General features: G+C 39.4%; 1 protein-coding gene across 1 annotated transcript in view; it reads right to left on the bottom strand.

The window, feature by feature from the left end:
* Window positions 1-16024, bottom strand: part of eys (eyes shut homolog) — a 141041-nt gene that overhangs the window by 16003 nt on the left and 109014 nt on the right. Inside the window, exons 41-42 of the mRNA XM_076742472.1 lie at window positions 9244-9352; window positions 4758-4981 (exon numbers count right to left, since the gene is read on the bottom strand). Coding sequence (XP_076598587.1) covers window positions 4758-4981; window positions 9244-9352 — 333 coding nt within the window. The remainder of the gene's footprint in view (window positions 1-4757; window positions 4982-9243; window positions 9353-16024) is intronic.

Below are 16024 nucleotides of genomic sequence, written 5' to 3'. Positions count from 1 at the left end.
CAATTGACAATTTATCACTCTGTTTTTCAATTAACGTACATTTAATCACTTTCACCATTAATTTCGGGAGTTTTTGTTACTCCCTCCCTTGAGGCCACTTTCTTTTGATGATAAATGGCAATTTTGTGTTGTCAGTGATGAATGATGTATGTAAGACAGTGATGAAACATGGCTCATGGCTGTTTTCATCATATCGCAATGACTTTAATCAAATGGGCTTCACATGGATCAAATCACATGATATTTTATCACTCAACTTTTCATTTCACATCCATGTTTAAACCTTTTTTTTCATTTCACATGCATCACCTCCATTTTTAATCAATTAACTTTTGCTACTAGCTGAAAATAGTCCCCAACAAATGCATTACTTACTCCTGTTTGAGTCACATTTGCTAAAAACTACAGTTGCCAGCAGGTATTATTATCATTCAGGCATATTTAATAGTAAAACTATATATTCGTGATCCCTTTTTTGAAGATTTATGTTCTCACCAAGAGCCACTGGGCTTGGGGCTGAGTGCCACAGGCAGGGTAGGAAAGTCAGAGAGCACTGAGAGACGGACTAATGTCTTTTCATGTAATTTGTTGGCATTAAGAAAAATATAGAATAACTTGAGTCTGATTCTCTAATACAGAAAATCATTCTGTTTAGTTTTAGTTACCAATATTTCTATTTAGTAATGTCTTGTGGAGAGTCTTCATGAACACAAACTGACATCAGATTAACATATTTGACCTTTGTATTTAACTGTATATATAGAATTGTCTTTATCTGGAGTCAGAGGTCTGATCTGGTCTAAAAGAAAAATCAAAAGCAGAAACATTTCCTGTCCCTCCGTGTTTTCATACAGAGCCATGTGAGACTTGTCCCCAAGTCATTTTAATGCTTATATAATCATTATCAGCTACTTCTAAGTATGTCAAGGTTGCACAGAAACTCACTTTTAAAAAAGAAAATGTATAAAAATAAACAATTTGGCCAAAAAACACCATCGCACAGTTGTTTTGAAGGCACTCGTCCTCCAAAATTCAAAGACACAAATACAATAAACTCTGTAATGAGCAAGTTTTCTCTGGAAATATTCTTCAGGGACTGTAATCACACACGGGATGATAGCTATGTTTGTTTCTCATGGTGAATTAAAATAATTGTTTCTTGGACCTTGAGTTATTTTATAGGTACTTTGAAACAAGTATAGCTGGAACTCTGATTAAGATAAAAATCAGTTTCACTTTCTTTACGAATAACAGGCTGTGAAATGGAGCATCGGGAGAATTCACCATTAAGTGGAGGTTTGTGCCACCGAAGCCGGACCATCTCATAACGAGGAAGGGAATGTCTCTACTGCAGCCAATCAGTAGGAAGCAATTCTGTCTACATGGGTGTGTGTGTGTGTGTGTGTGTGTGTGTGAGCAAATATCCATCCTCTACTTGGTAACAGTGGATCTACTTATGTGATCTGTCACAAGAGGTCACGATCTGATGAAAACTTTAAAGCAGCTATAATTAATTTTATGATTATTATACCGTTTTCTGTACAGTAAAATATGAAGCTACTGTTAGTGACTGTTAGCTTAGCTTAGCTGAAAACAGGGGAAACAGCTAGTATAAAGCTATATACAAAGGCAACTAAATCAGCACCTCTAAAGCTCGTTAATTGACAGATTATATCTCAAGTTGGCTCATGTTCCAGAGGTCCGCTCTAGACGCCCATACAAAAGCACAAAGAGAGGCCATCAGTCAGGGAACAGGACGCAAGTGCGGCCCTTTCACACCGCGCCCCCACAACTGGTCACAGGTACATCTGTATATCAGTATAACACAGGAGGGATTGTGCAGCTGTATGTATTTTTCTCATAGTCTAATCTAGAGATGATGGCATGCTGCATTTCATAAATAATTATCTGACTGTGGAAAGGAAAGTGTTCACATTTTGCTCTGATTAAATATTCTTTTTCTTACTGGTGTTCTTGTTTGCCAAAGAGGAACTGCAAAGTACTTCCTGCATGTATGTGTGCGTGTGCAGCTTGGCCACTACGTCCGTTTCAATATTTCCATCTGCTGCATTTACAGTCAGTCTAATAACATGTTCTCAGCAACACGCAGCTGAGGTTTATAAATGAGACAGATATCCCGCATCGCAGAGCTGGTTCTGAAGAATAAAAAGGGCATTGTCCCTCGGCGTTCACTGTCTGGCTTTTCACGTTGATGTCACTTAACTATCTAATATGTATGTATCACCCACCGACCACAAGCCATTATCCTCTCAGCTTTAATATTGATATTTCTACATGCCTAAGTGAACGGAAAACCACATGAAAAAGGACAGCTCTGAAATCACCCCAACTGAACCCACAATCAAAATCCTTTTTCATTCTATTATATTGTGGCAAACCAGGGCGACTAACAGAATGAAGAGAGCTCTGTGAACTCCTGGTGACCCCTGCATGCTGTGTGGTTCAAGAGGATACTGCATTAACGCGTATTCATCACACAGATAATTGCAAGGCCCCCTCTTACGCACATGACAAGCCAATGTGACCACAATGCCACTGGCTCTTAATTGGTATTCTTAGAGCCATTCATATTCCAATATTCATGGTGCCCCTTTCCATTCCTTTAATAAAAGCAACTGTTAATTTATAGTGTCATAACACAATGAAGAAGACATTTAGAGTAGCTATTTTCTGGATTACCTAAGGTGAAGGAGCATCATATGTAGTTAATGCATACTTAAAAAGACAGGCAAAATTGCTGGTAAGTGGAGTGTGATGGCAGTCTGATGAGCTGCACTAGAAAAGATGAAGGAAGAATAGATCTTCACATATTTAGTCTAGCACAAGGGACTAAGTTTGGCACAGGGATTACCTTTACTGGGCCAACAAAATACTGCAGATTTATAGAGACATGGGAGGGAACAGAACATGCCTACCTTCATCCTTTAGTGTACAGCCACTCAAAGAAATGGTAAATACTCTGTCCGACCATTATCACATATTTCTATGTAAAATCAATTTACGCATCCATGCAACAGTAGCAATCACGTGGAGTCCTGTTTGTGTCCACCTGATGAATTTAAGGCCAGCGTTCACCCTCATTTTAGCTCTGTTTTTGCTCTTCATTGATTCTCTGACACACAGCAGCTGAATTCTCCACTGATCACCTGCTAGTCACTAATTTTCTAGCTGTCTGCCGGCTGGTTGATGCTGTGCAGGCAGTGTACAGTGGGGTTTTTAGAGCTGCTGTGGCTGAAAACAACATTGAGAATGAGAAAAACAGTGAATCTGTGGGCTGTAAAGCCAAAATAATGCACGGATAGACGCTAAAACACTCCATAGAGTAGAGGAGAACTATGAAGTGCAATGATTCTCTGTGGGTTCATCAGTATGAGCCACTGCTTTCACATACAAGTAGTCATGTGATCTATTGTTAATATAGAAATATTTATCACAGAAGATTTAAGGATTTAGTTCTAGATAAGTTCCTCTGGGTTAACACTGGCAATATTATAAAGTTACTTGAGTTCCTCTTCTGCCAGATAAGGAACCGCTGTAGGACATTTTGGCAAGATGGTTTGTTTTCTGTATTGAATGTCATATGAAGTCAAAACCAAAAGCAGAGGTCATCAGCAGGCGGTAGACTGAAAATTTTGAACAGAGCAGAAAGCTGAAGAGAACCACAAGATGGTCAACAACTAGCTGACCTCTCTTCTATCCCCTTATCACCAATGCGAACCCAGTGCTAGATCTGTTGTCCTGACTCCTCACGGAGGCATTGCTGAACTGAGGGAGAGCAGGCGCCATCACGCTGAAGCCGGCACTTTCCTTTCCGCCTGACTTTCTGCTATTGCATATTTATTTTGTGTTGTACATTTAATTGGTGCAGTGTTCCAAACTCTCGGAGAACTCAAACTTTCAACAACACTGAAAAATTAATCAACTTGCAAAGCTGCAGCCCTTGAGACAGTTTGTTTATTGTCAAAAAATATCTGCAGACTCAGTAGCATGCAACTTTTACCAACTTGCATGTTGCACACTTTATCCCTAAAAAAATTTAATTTTAAATTCCAGATTCAGATCAGCATTAAACAAAATAGTTACATCATGTGTTGAAAATCATCCATAGAGATGTCCCAATCCAATATTTCACCCTTTGATGCAATTTCTAATCAATTTATGTTGACTGATGCTGAGTCCCAGTCCAATATTTCACAGAGCACAGTTAGCCCAGAGTAGGCCTAATTTGAAATTAGTCCAAAAGTAGATAAGATAAGCTTGACAGTTCTGCATTAAGAAATGGTTGGAGCTGGGAAGGGGAGCTGTTGCCAAAACTGTCATTTCATTCGCTGGCTGACTGGGTACGTGTGTGCTCAAAGCTCCCATTGCACAGCCACAGCTCCATTCATGTTTTCAGAGATTGGGAAAACAATTTAAACTGGAATATGTATTCCTACAACAGAAAAACTGGCTGTGACAGTCCTGCCTCACACTGAGTCACATGGGCTAACATGGAGATGGAATGACTCCCCTACAAACATACTAAGTCTTTTTCATGACCTTGGTTGTTTGTAGTACAAGCACATCCAGTAAACACTTCTTTCTTTGGTTTGATTCATGCATGACTAACACTAGCTCACCTAATTTCTGGGGTTATTACTGAAGAAAAATGCATTAAAAACTGGATTTTATATTCTTGCCTGTCGGGGTCAAAGGAAGCATGGTGTTTTTCAGTAATGTAAAAGGTGACCTAGTACCTGACACAAGTTCCTCCGTTACGACAGGGAAGGTGTTGGCAGACAGGTGGGTCACAGTTCTTGATGTTTCTCCCTTTCGCCGCCTCGCCCACCAGGTAAATCTCCTTTGAGTTGACCCGAAGTTCCCTGATACAGCCAATGAATCTCCTCGCTCCCTTTGCGCTCCCGTCATGCATCTCCCAGTGGGACGAAACATCCCCAAGAAATATGGGTCCAAATGTTCCCTGCAAAAATATAAATAAATAAATAAAAAATGGTGGAAAGCCATGATCAGTGTGATCGTTTAGTAAATCACACTAAATCAATATATGACTCCCTTCAAGTACATGATTTGCAGCCAAAAACAGGCTCTCAATATCAGTGTGTGTGTGCATGTATTAACATTATTATTACATTAGCAGGACCTTACTATAAATTAAGATCAACAAGAAAGATTAATACTATCAGCTACTGTTACTCTCCAGTTTAACATGACCCAGACAAGAAACTGGAGTTATAATCTTTCCTTTTCTCAGTCCTAATGACATCATATGATAATGCACATCCCGATACAAAGAGAGAGACGTACAATATCTGAAAAATACTGCAAGCTTTCTTTGATGTGCAAGGTAATTGGGTAGAATTAATGTAGATAAATTCTGTGAACTTGCAGCTTATCGTACCATAACGGTCAATTTAACAAGTGAGGCATAATTGTGTCTGCTACAAAAGTAGAGCTGCATAAAAAAAAAAATGTAGCACAAGACTGTCTCATATTAGCACTAAATTACATATATTTCATTCACAGCAGTGACCTCCGCTTGTTCAAATGAATACTGAATCCTGCTTTCTATTTGGAAGGTTTATATAACACTTTCATACTCACACCGTGCACAATGATTCATTTATGAAAGACAAATCAACGTTTATCACAGCTTCATTACACATTCTTTCACATTATGTAACATGGTGACAGTGGATTTCAAAATAAAACTCCCCTGAGTCTATGTGGTATCCTGTTTAATGTATGAACAGTGATATAGTTTATAGTAGACAGAGTAAATGTCCTGCCCTCAGTAATTTCTATAATCATAAGATTACAAGTACAGACTTAACCACTATAATTTAAAATCTTTCAAAACTTAGTTCGGTAGAAACAAACTGTATAATGTGGATGTGGGTACATTCAAAAATCCTGTTGACTTGTCAAACAATTTCCATCCCTCCAGCAGAACAAAACAATACAAATAAACTGTCTTTATTTTGACAGTTGCCAACGACTCTGGAAGGTGGGTACTGACTGTACTCACCATCCTAGTTTATGCTTGTTCGCATGAATACTTCATAAAGAATACAGAAAATCTGTTTTTTAATGACACTTTGAACACAACAATTTACTCTCAGTCGTGTTGAAATAATAAGAATTTATATGGCTTTGTCCCTCAAGTGTAACAATCATCATGCGGCTTGAGGAAAGGTGTTGGACAGCTGCAGTGGAGGTGTTCAGAGGAGCGACAGTGAGGTGTTAGATCACCATTTGTGATGTTGGCTTAATGCAAGCTTTAACTGACATAACTGCTGCATATCTGAAAGCCTGTGAAAAGGCAGAGATGACAGGGTTCACAGGAATGTGTGTTTAATGTCACCGCAAGGTTAAGAGCCCTAAAACCATCTTTAACAAAGCTGAAGATTCAAATAAAATAAGTGGCTGTGGTTGGATACTTTTACTATGAGCTAAACTGTATTTTATGTGATACGACCAGCTATGAGCCACTGGAGCTGCGTGATGACGATGGGCTGATATGGAATGACTTTAAGGTGTCCTCAAGTGTGTTTACCATGTTTATGAGAGGAGTCCATTTGATATAATATTCATGACTGATGTAAGTGGACTCAGAGTGAGTTTGTGAGTGCTGTATGCCTTCCATTTGAAGGTAGCACCAGTAAATATGGCCTCCATTTCATTTTATTTCTACATAGTGTTCTTATGTACATGTGGGCCTGTTTAGATGAGCACTTGAAAAACACAACATCTCCAGGCAAAAACTGTTGGGCAGAAAATTGTTATTGAGCACAAAAAGCTTGCTTTATGAACACGGCCGCAGTTAAAAATGGAGCAGTGAGAACTTTCAAGGCAAGATATGATCAATATGTTCACAATATTGAAATAAGATGTGTCTGCTGTATGTGGGCTTCCAGTCTAAACTGCCAAAGGCGACAGTAGCTTTGACTTGTTTAAGTGCATTCACAGTCCAGTGTTTCTATTATCACTCATAGTTTGACAAATACCTAACTTATTTTGATAATGTTCATGAGTAGTGCTGCACTGACATCTTCTAAACTGCCTGATGAGCCTCAGCAGTCAAGACTGGAAACTGCTAACTTCATGATCTCTCTGAGGTCTGCAGCTCAGCCATGTGTGAGTGCTGGTTTGAACCCATCTCAAGCTCCTCTGCGGGTTCACAATGTCAAGTCACATCAATTTTATTCATGTAGCCTAAAATCACAAATTTGCCTCAAAGGGTTTTACACATTGTACTTTAGAGGACACCCTTTTTCCTGAGACCCCCGACAACCACACACAACAGGCTAGAATGTGAACTGCACATAGTTGCCTGCTAGTAGCATATCTTATTCCTTTATTTCAACATGTGTGAGCTTTCTGCTTTTCCTACCGTAAATGATTTTAATTAATTAGCTCAAGGCCCAACTGTTGCATGCCAGCAAATATAATCCTTTGTCTAATTTGTGTAAAAATCTTGTTGTGTTTAATGTGACTGCCGTTGAGTGCTAACCCCCATTCATTCACTATATCTTTAAAACATGGTGGGCTACATTAGTCTTCTATAAAAGCTGGCAAAGGATAACTGGCAGCCAACGTGCAATACAATTGTGGTAAAAATACTTGTGTAATGAATGTGTTATCAAGGAACAAGAGAAAAAAAGGAAACATCTTGGCATCTCAAATTAGAGGACCATAAATCACATTGGGTGGGTGGGTGGGTGGGGGGGGCATGTTGAGCCTGTGGGAAGGTTGGAGTCCCTCTCTGTATCTTTGAAAATGCAAAACAAAAATCATTCATTAATAACAAATACAGGTGTTGTTCATCAAATTAATGAGCCAGAGTGAAAGGACCAGCCTGTGATTAACAAGTGAAACTAGCTTAGTGATACTTACATGCTTGCCCTTAAGGACATTATTTGCCAAGTGTGATCATCTTGCCAAATGATGTAACAGGTGTGCATGTTTTTAATGGGAGCTCCTGTTCCTCATTCATGAAGCAACTGCTGTTACTTAAAAACAGTGTGCAGGGCTAACTTTAAAAAACATATGGCTAATCTGCTCATGATGCTGCCGTCATTAGTTCTATAGGTGATTAAAGGCAAACTATATAAATTGCAAACTCAGACAATTAACTGTATGTCTACTGGCAGCAGCTGGGTGCTTTTAGCTCATATAAACCGACAGATTCACACTGTTTACAGTATCCTTTATCCTGATATAGCACTGATCTAGTGGCAGTACCAGCACCAAAACTATTTCTGTTTTTCAGTACTTTACCATGAGGAACAAAAGTTTTTCAATAAAAAAACTTTTATTTTTCAGAATTGAAACTTTTTTTTTATCATTGAACAAATATCCAGTTTTAAATGTATACACAAAAGCACTTTGAAATAAGCAACCTGCTAAAAAATGAGCCTGAGGCTGCTTTGAGACAAAAAAAGCAGACCAGTCATGCAGTGGGGCTGCCAAAGCAGAGGGCTCAAGAAAAATAAAGCAGTGCTGTCCGGCAAAGAAGCTGAACCTGGCTCCGCTTGTGCTGGAATGCATCATTCAACAAGGTGCTGTGCAAATGCACATTCCTAGAAGATTACTTTGTAACACGAACGTCGTAGTAAATACTGTTTACCTCTTGAGCGGGGTGATGAAATCTAAAATGACTGCGACCGTGATAACTTTCCAGAGCAGTAACATCCTCCCTCATAATGTTAAAAACTATTGTGCAGTGTTTTGGCACCTGATTAGCCTTCAGACTCACAGATCTAAGACTCAAACTGCAGGTCCAATGCAAGCCCGTTTTTTGATCTGAATGCCCGCTTAATTCATACTGAAAAGCACAAAACACACTGCATTGAACAGGTTTAACTTCAAATGCACCTGATTCCAGAAAAGTAGGGTAATAGTGTATTAAATAAGTGAATACAGTGACAAATATATATCTTGGAGCAAAGAAAAATGCTAATCCAAAAACTATGATCGGTCTGCAAATAGCTTCAAAATTCATTGACATTCATGAACAGAGCAGTGAATAACGGGCCGTAACGGCTGTATTTCCCCTGATTGTTGATTGAAGTTATGCATGGCGACATGTATTTACTATTTTAATTAACATTTTAATATGTCTAAGGAGGAGACACAAAAGACACGAGTGTGGGTTAGAAACGCTCATTTAAGAAAATTGTTGTTGCACAAAGGGTTGATTTGACTGCAGGCAGGTCAGGTTACCTCTGACACGGGGTGAGACACGTATTCCTCGAGACGCTGAGCCGTGCCATTATCTGCAGCTATTTCAATCATACATGACCCCCCTTGTTTGCCAACAGGCAGATGGTATCTGTTGAGAGAGAACAGAGAGAGACCAGGTCAGTTAGAACGGCTGCGATATCTGATACAATAAATCCAGCAAAGCATGAAAACATTGTGGTGGAGAGTCAGACGGAGGAGTCACAGCAGTGAAGCTACTAATGTGACCATTGAGACTATACTATAAACTGACAGTGTATGACTTCTTACACCGTATACACTATTTTCTGAGAGGCTTTACGCACAGATAGATTGGGTTGGAAGCAATGGTGCATTTGTGTCTTACGCTACTGCCCAAAACCCAGGAGAGACAAGAGAACGGCTTTCACAGCTGGATTTAAATAATAAGTCCAGAAATAGGGATGTGCTCAGTGTTGTGGTGATTTTAGGTTGTTGTGTATCTCAGCAGATATGAAATTCCCATAATAAACACACTATAGATACAACTAAGATAGTCTAGACCAGCCAGAACCAATTGAATGTACACGATCAAGTCTAATGCATGATATGCATTACTATTCCAATATATAAAAACAACAACAACGATAATTATAATGATAACAAACAAGCAAATCAGCCCACAAAAACATTATCATGAGTGTAAGTGCTCATTATGTCATTCAGGATTAATTTATGATAAAAATGAGGGCACAAACTAGATATACATTATAAACCTAATGAGTAGGAAGACAATTTTATCATTTGACCCTCTGAGTCTCTCTGGGGAAATATACGATTGTACAAGTCATTAATGTTGCAGCCATAATGTTAAGTAGCTGGTCTACTTGTGTCATATTCCAGCTTTGGCAAAGTCAAGTGATTCCTTCTCTCTAATTCATCATTGGCTTCATACCGGTAATATACAATCGCAGCCTCTTTACAGGGCTGCACATTATGCAAAGGGTCCGTGCCGCGCAAACACGTTTCTGTTACAGGGTAATCTATATGATGTACGCTTTTTTTTTTTTTTTTTTTTTGGTCCCATTAATTTACTCACCGTTTGCCTTTGAACATGTGATACAAGTAATGCATCTCGTATCTGCTAGATTTGATTCTGCTAAATTTATTTATCCATTCTTTGGGATCACACCACTGTTGATGTGGAAAAAACCCCTCAAATGTCTGCTTTAATGGCCAGATGGAAACAATCAGGGCAATCGCCCTCCTGCTAATTTGAAACAGCCTTCCAGGACACCTCCCTGAGGCAATCACACGCATGCAACTTCAGATAGGACTAATTACAGGTATGTAAATCATGAGCTGTTTTACACACACACTGAAAAATTAAGGGATATTTAACTCTGCAAAAACAAAATGCAACCTAATGTCCAGATTCATCACCATCCTCAAGGTGCCTGATGTGTGTCTGAGGCCATTCTCCCTTTCTCTTAAAACTACATCGCTCTTTATTTTCAGGAATTTCGAGTCACAAGAACATGTGTTGCTGAGATATGAAACATCACAATATTGTTACAACACTCCCTTTTGCAGAGGATATGTGAGAAATATTTTGGTGCTTACTGTGGTAGCTTTTTATTTGGCCTGCTAATGCTGCAAAGGCTGTCCCTGTGAGACACGGAGAGCATGCTCACTAAGCAAACAGGATGATGCTACTTGATGAGCTCTCATGAGCACATTGAATGCTCCACCGGGCTAATTTACATTGGTCTTGCTCTAAGGCAAAAATGACTATTTATAAAGATGACTGTGACTACTTTACTTGGTCTAGTAGCTAGATAGCTTGGAATATGGCCCACAGCCCCACATCATCATCACCACCGCCGCACATGCAGACATACAAACAGAAAACCACAATGGATTACGTTACACAAACAAACATATGAGTGAATCAGAGGAGAAAGAGGCCGGGGTTTATCTCATGCAGAGATGAAGCACTATGTAATTTCTTATTGGGCTCCCTGTGCACCATTCATTGCTGGGTCTCATAGGACCAGCAACAGCAAATTCCCAACTTGAGGTAAACAAATAATAATGTATGAATATTTCATTTTCTTCAAACACACAAAACCACAATATGGCTGTGATCATTCCTATTTACTCCATCATCATTTATGCATTTCTTCATCTGGCTAATGTGATAATCATAAGTGATTTGTCATCTCTAACAATCTCATTTAGACTGTGCCTCGTGTGCGACGGATTCAGTGCAACTGCAACTTTCCTGAGGATCACCACTGAAATATCACCTGCATTGTTCAGGCTACCTTTACAAGACGGTATTTGTTAAACCTGATGCTAAGGGGTTTGTCTTCACAATCCTACTTGAGCGTGCCTCCGTCACAGTCCCCTGCAGAAAATTAATAATGAGGGAGGATCATCATTAAAATATTACTATTGCATAAAACATCTGACAGTATTGGCAACAGATGGCAGTAAAACATCATGCACTGCACTGGTGCCCTTGCAACACTTTTCACTGGCTGACAGGCAAGATGTACTTCTTTCTTTTAAATGACTTATTTATCTAATCATATTTCAGATTCTTACAAAAAGCAAATGATAATGTGGAACACATTCACTGTAAATTCATAATTTGCAAGTCATTTAGTGATTTAGAGTCACGGGTCTATTAGTTCTGAAACAATGCTCAGTAGTGTTTCATACCTAACGTAAATGGGTCACACATATTACAGCCTATATAAGGAAGACAAGCGCCACCTGTTACTTTGATTTTCTTTTTAGCACAACAGGCAAGAGAATTATGTATTAGATGTGACTGAAGAGAGAGAAAATAAACCCCCATATGTTTAATAATCATGTATTATTGTGCAAAATCATACTACACCACAGCACCTACTGCACAGGATGTCAGGAGGGCTGTTTGTTGGTTTTTCGTTAAGTGCAACAAGCCCTGCATCAGACCATAATCTACACCTACACTGACTGTAATGCCTGCTCTGGCTCTGGTGCAGTGACTTCCTCACACGCAGCACTGCAGCATTTGCTGCATAATTTGTGCTGTGACTGGCAAGCCTCAATTAATTTGGGTAGCCTGTGTTCTATCATTATATCTCCAGCAATACAATTAGACAGCACACAGCAAGCTTCTTGGCATTGTGGGGCTTCACAAAGGAAATTCCCAGTGAGCAGGCAGAGCTGCTGGTTGCTTCTTCAATGAATCTTTCATGGGTACTTGTCAATACAGTGCTGAGTGCTGTGTGATGGATAAACATACGCTACCTCAGATCCGGCATTGTGTTAGAGGATGTGGATTTAAAAACAACATGCTTAATATCAAGACCTCACTTTTCAGCCAGTTGCACATACGGCCATATGGCATGGCACATCCCCAAAATAAATGTTGTTTCCCCATTACTCTTCCAGCGATGCAAACCCAGTGGGGGAAGTGCTAAGGATGGGTTCTGTCCAATGTTAGTTCAGAGAAGTAATCAATGGCTGCTTACTAATTACTTTTCCAAACTGCAAAGGGATTACTTCACCACTGCTCAGATAAACACTAATTACAGGAGCAATTATTTTACTTTTGAGTTACCTACAAAACACACACCCATGTGTACCAAAATGCAGAGGAGATCGATGGACACTAAATAGCCCTCTTAGCTCTTTATTAGCAGGTATGTTACTGAGCGAGCTGACACAGGTGAACAGGTGTTTCTGACTCAGACAGACCTTGAACTCAGAACACTTTCTTTCAGTTTCTTACAATTCTGTGATGTCAATTCATCGAAATCAGACTCTGCATTTGTTGTGAAATTTGCAACTATTTTGAAATTCTTTTCAGTGTTTCTTCTCATAGCACTCTCCCATTTTCTTCCTCTTACAGCAGCTGTTGCTAGGCAACATTTCACATGCGTATTTTTACCTCAAAACAATATTGAATGGTTAGTGAAGAGACTATTAAATACAAGTTTTAAAAGAGTCATGAAATAACTGTAAGAATTTGAGGGTAAGTTTGAGAGTAGTATACCTGAGGACTCCATAATTCACTGCCCCCTGCTCTATTGTTTGGCTTTTTATCAATTATTTTATCTGTTGCTTATCTGACCTGTAAGCTTATTTACTTTTAGCTGTTTTATGTGTTATTTTATTTACTGTGATTTGATATGAGATTGTTCTCCTGTGTTCTTGTTTGTGAAGCGCTTTGTGAAGGTAGTTTTCAAAAGAGCTACATGAATCAAGTTATCATCATTATAATTGTTCTGTTTGAATTTCACATGCAATGCAAGTACAAACATTTTCACCAGTTCAACAGCTTAATGTGCTTCATTATATTGGAGTGAAAAATCACAGTGACTGTGACACATTACTTATTTATAAAAGCATTGCCCACAACACAGTGGATCCTCTGTAATAGATGAGCAGTCCTGTATCGTGTGTGGACTTTTAAAGGAAGAACACATTGCTTCAGTAGATTTGAGACTTGAGGCAGGGAAGGCTGGATGATTCACAAATGTATAACCTTTCTGGCATGCCCTTCATCAGAGGCCAAAAAAAGTTCATGGCCCCACCCAAGTGTAACCCTCTGTGAGGTAACCCATTGGCTTGTGGACTCGAGTTTGGCATTACGGCCGTTACCATCTCGCTTTTTTGAGCCAGAAGTGACCATATTTGAATATGAGGGTGGAGCTGGGGAGGATTGCTTCGCCTCAATCCTGATAGTTTCCTAAAGGAATCATGACGTATTGAAGACGACTTGAAAGTAGCGATTGAGACCATGAACTTGTTTGGAAACTGTTCACTGCAGTCATAAATCAGGTAAGATGTAGGGTCACTTTCTCAAAAGCTTATGTCCAATCAGACTTCTTTGTGCAGCCAGTGGAGTGGCCCCCCGTTTGCCATCAGAAACAATACAGGTTTAAGGCACTTCCACATTGGCGATGAATAAAAAAGGGCCCTATTTGAATTTTAGTGAAATAAAGGTCAGCATCAGAAGAGTCCTGTTTGTTTATTTTCCCCACACAGGTCATGTTCATTCAACTTTGTTTTACTCCATATTTTTCCCCTGTTCATCCACGCCCCCCCCAGCAGTGGCTCTATGACTGCCCCATGTTTTCAGGAGACAGACTGCACTGCTGGCACTGAAAGGCAGGACTGAAATTTGTGATGGTGTTGTTGTGGAACACTGAATTTCTACTTAAGCCGACAGTAATTGTGCATTATAAGGTATTTCACAAAGACACACAAAGATGTGGGGTGGATTAAAAAGCAACACTCCTCCAATTTTACACATGAGGATCAGCTTACTCGTCACAGGGAGTTCTACCCAGTCTGTAAAAACATTTGTACAACGTGTTCTGTGGCTCTGGAGGAGCTTTTGAAAGTCTGAGAAAATAACGGTGATGATGTAAACGGGGTTATCTAGGATTGGGCTACAGACTTCTAATTCTCAACAGAAGGCCAGGGCTACAAACTTCTCAGCTCCTGTGTCATCAATCATCCATTAGTCATAGGCTTGCAGAATTGATAGCTCACTCACCCTGTCCACATCCATGTGACCTTGAGCAATTGACACTGAAAGCAAAGTGCTCCTGACGTGCTGTATGTATGTACTGTATTAATATTATTTTTAATCAAATTCACAGACATCGTTTGGCATATAAAAGGAAATGCCACAGAACAAATAAGCATACAGGTGAGATCAGTTGGGTCCTCTACTTTCCACGATTACGCATTACCTTGACATTCAATAGCATCCAACAAAGGAGTTCAGAAAACCATGAAAAAACTGCAGACAAAATGGGCACATATTGACGCACGGCTCCCAGTGACACAAAATATCCCGTGTATTTTAAACAGAAATCACAAGAACGTCAATACAGACATCTGCACGAACATCAAAACCCATGAGATGCTCGACCCAAAATCTTTGTAAAAAAGCATATTCCCAGTAAGTAAGAACCATACTTGAGACACTACTCCCATTCCTTTGACTGGAGAGAAAAAAGTGAAAGTGGCATAAATTTGAATAATATCTGCCTGGGTCTCTCAGTTCACCTGTGACAAGGAAGGAAATGTGATGCTGCAGAAATGCTATGTGTCATCCTTGTTAATCTTTGACTGTGTGTGAATGAAAATGACTCCAAACAGTGAATGCTAAGCACGACGGGATCCAACCAATAATGCACGCACCCTCACAAATGACCAGGAGAGCAATCGGAGTCTGAACCCTCTCAAACTTTAATCGAAGCAGTATTTCCCCAAACATCCCCAAAGGAAAACTTTCCAACATCAAAAAACCAAGCCAACAACAAACGTGTCCTCCTCAAATGAAAAATGACACAGCCTCCCTGTCTGCACACTCCCCTTTGTGAAATTATAAAACAGCACAGGGTATTTCAGAAGTGGCCTTTTGTCTTGCCAACTTTACAGCCTGAATGGGATGGGAGTGCTACAAATGGGTTGTAGATTTAATTGTAAAAAAAAAAAAAAATTCAATATTTGCAGCAACAGAAAACATACTTAAGAGTTGCTGTGATATGGTAATATTTTGATATATCTACTATCAGTCTGTCTGTCCATTATGCATTCTTCACTCAGTGAAAAACACAATGCACTGCAACACCATTACACTCTATTGATTCACCATTCAGCTATTGATACTGTGCCTGAATAAAATTAAGTTATAATATTCCAAGTTCCTCAAACCAAACTTACTGTTTCTATACAGACTGCAGCTTTAGACAGAGTGCAAAGTGCAAATAAATCAAATCCAAGCTCTCCT

The sequence above is a fragment of the Chaetodon auriga genome, chromosome 11 (genome assembly GCF_051107435.1).
Source record: "Chaetodon auriga isolate fChaAug3 chromosome 11, fChaAug3.hap1, whole genome shotgun sequence".
Lineage (NCBI taxonomy): Eukaryota > Metazoa > Chordata > Actinopteri > Chaetodontiformes > Chaetodontidae > Chaetodon > Chaetodon auriga.
The sequence above is the reverse complement of the archived record's forward strand: the minus strand, read 5'-3'. Positions and strand labels throughout refer to the sequence as shown.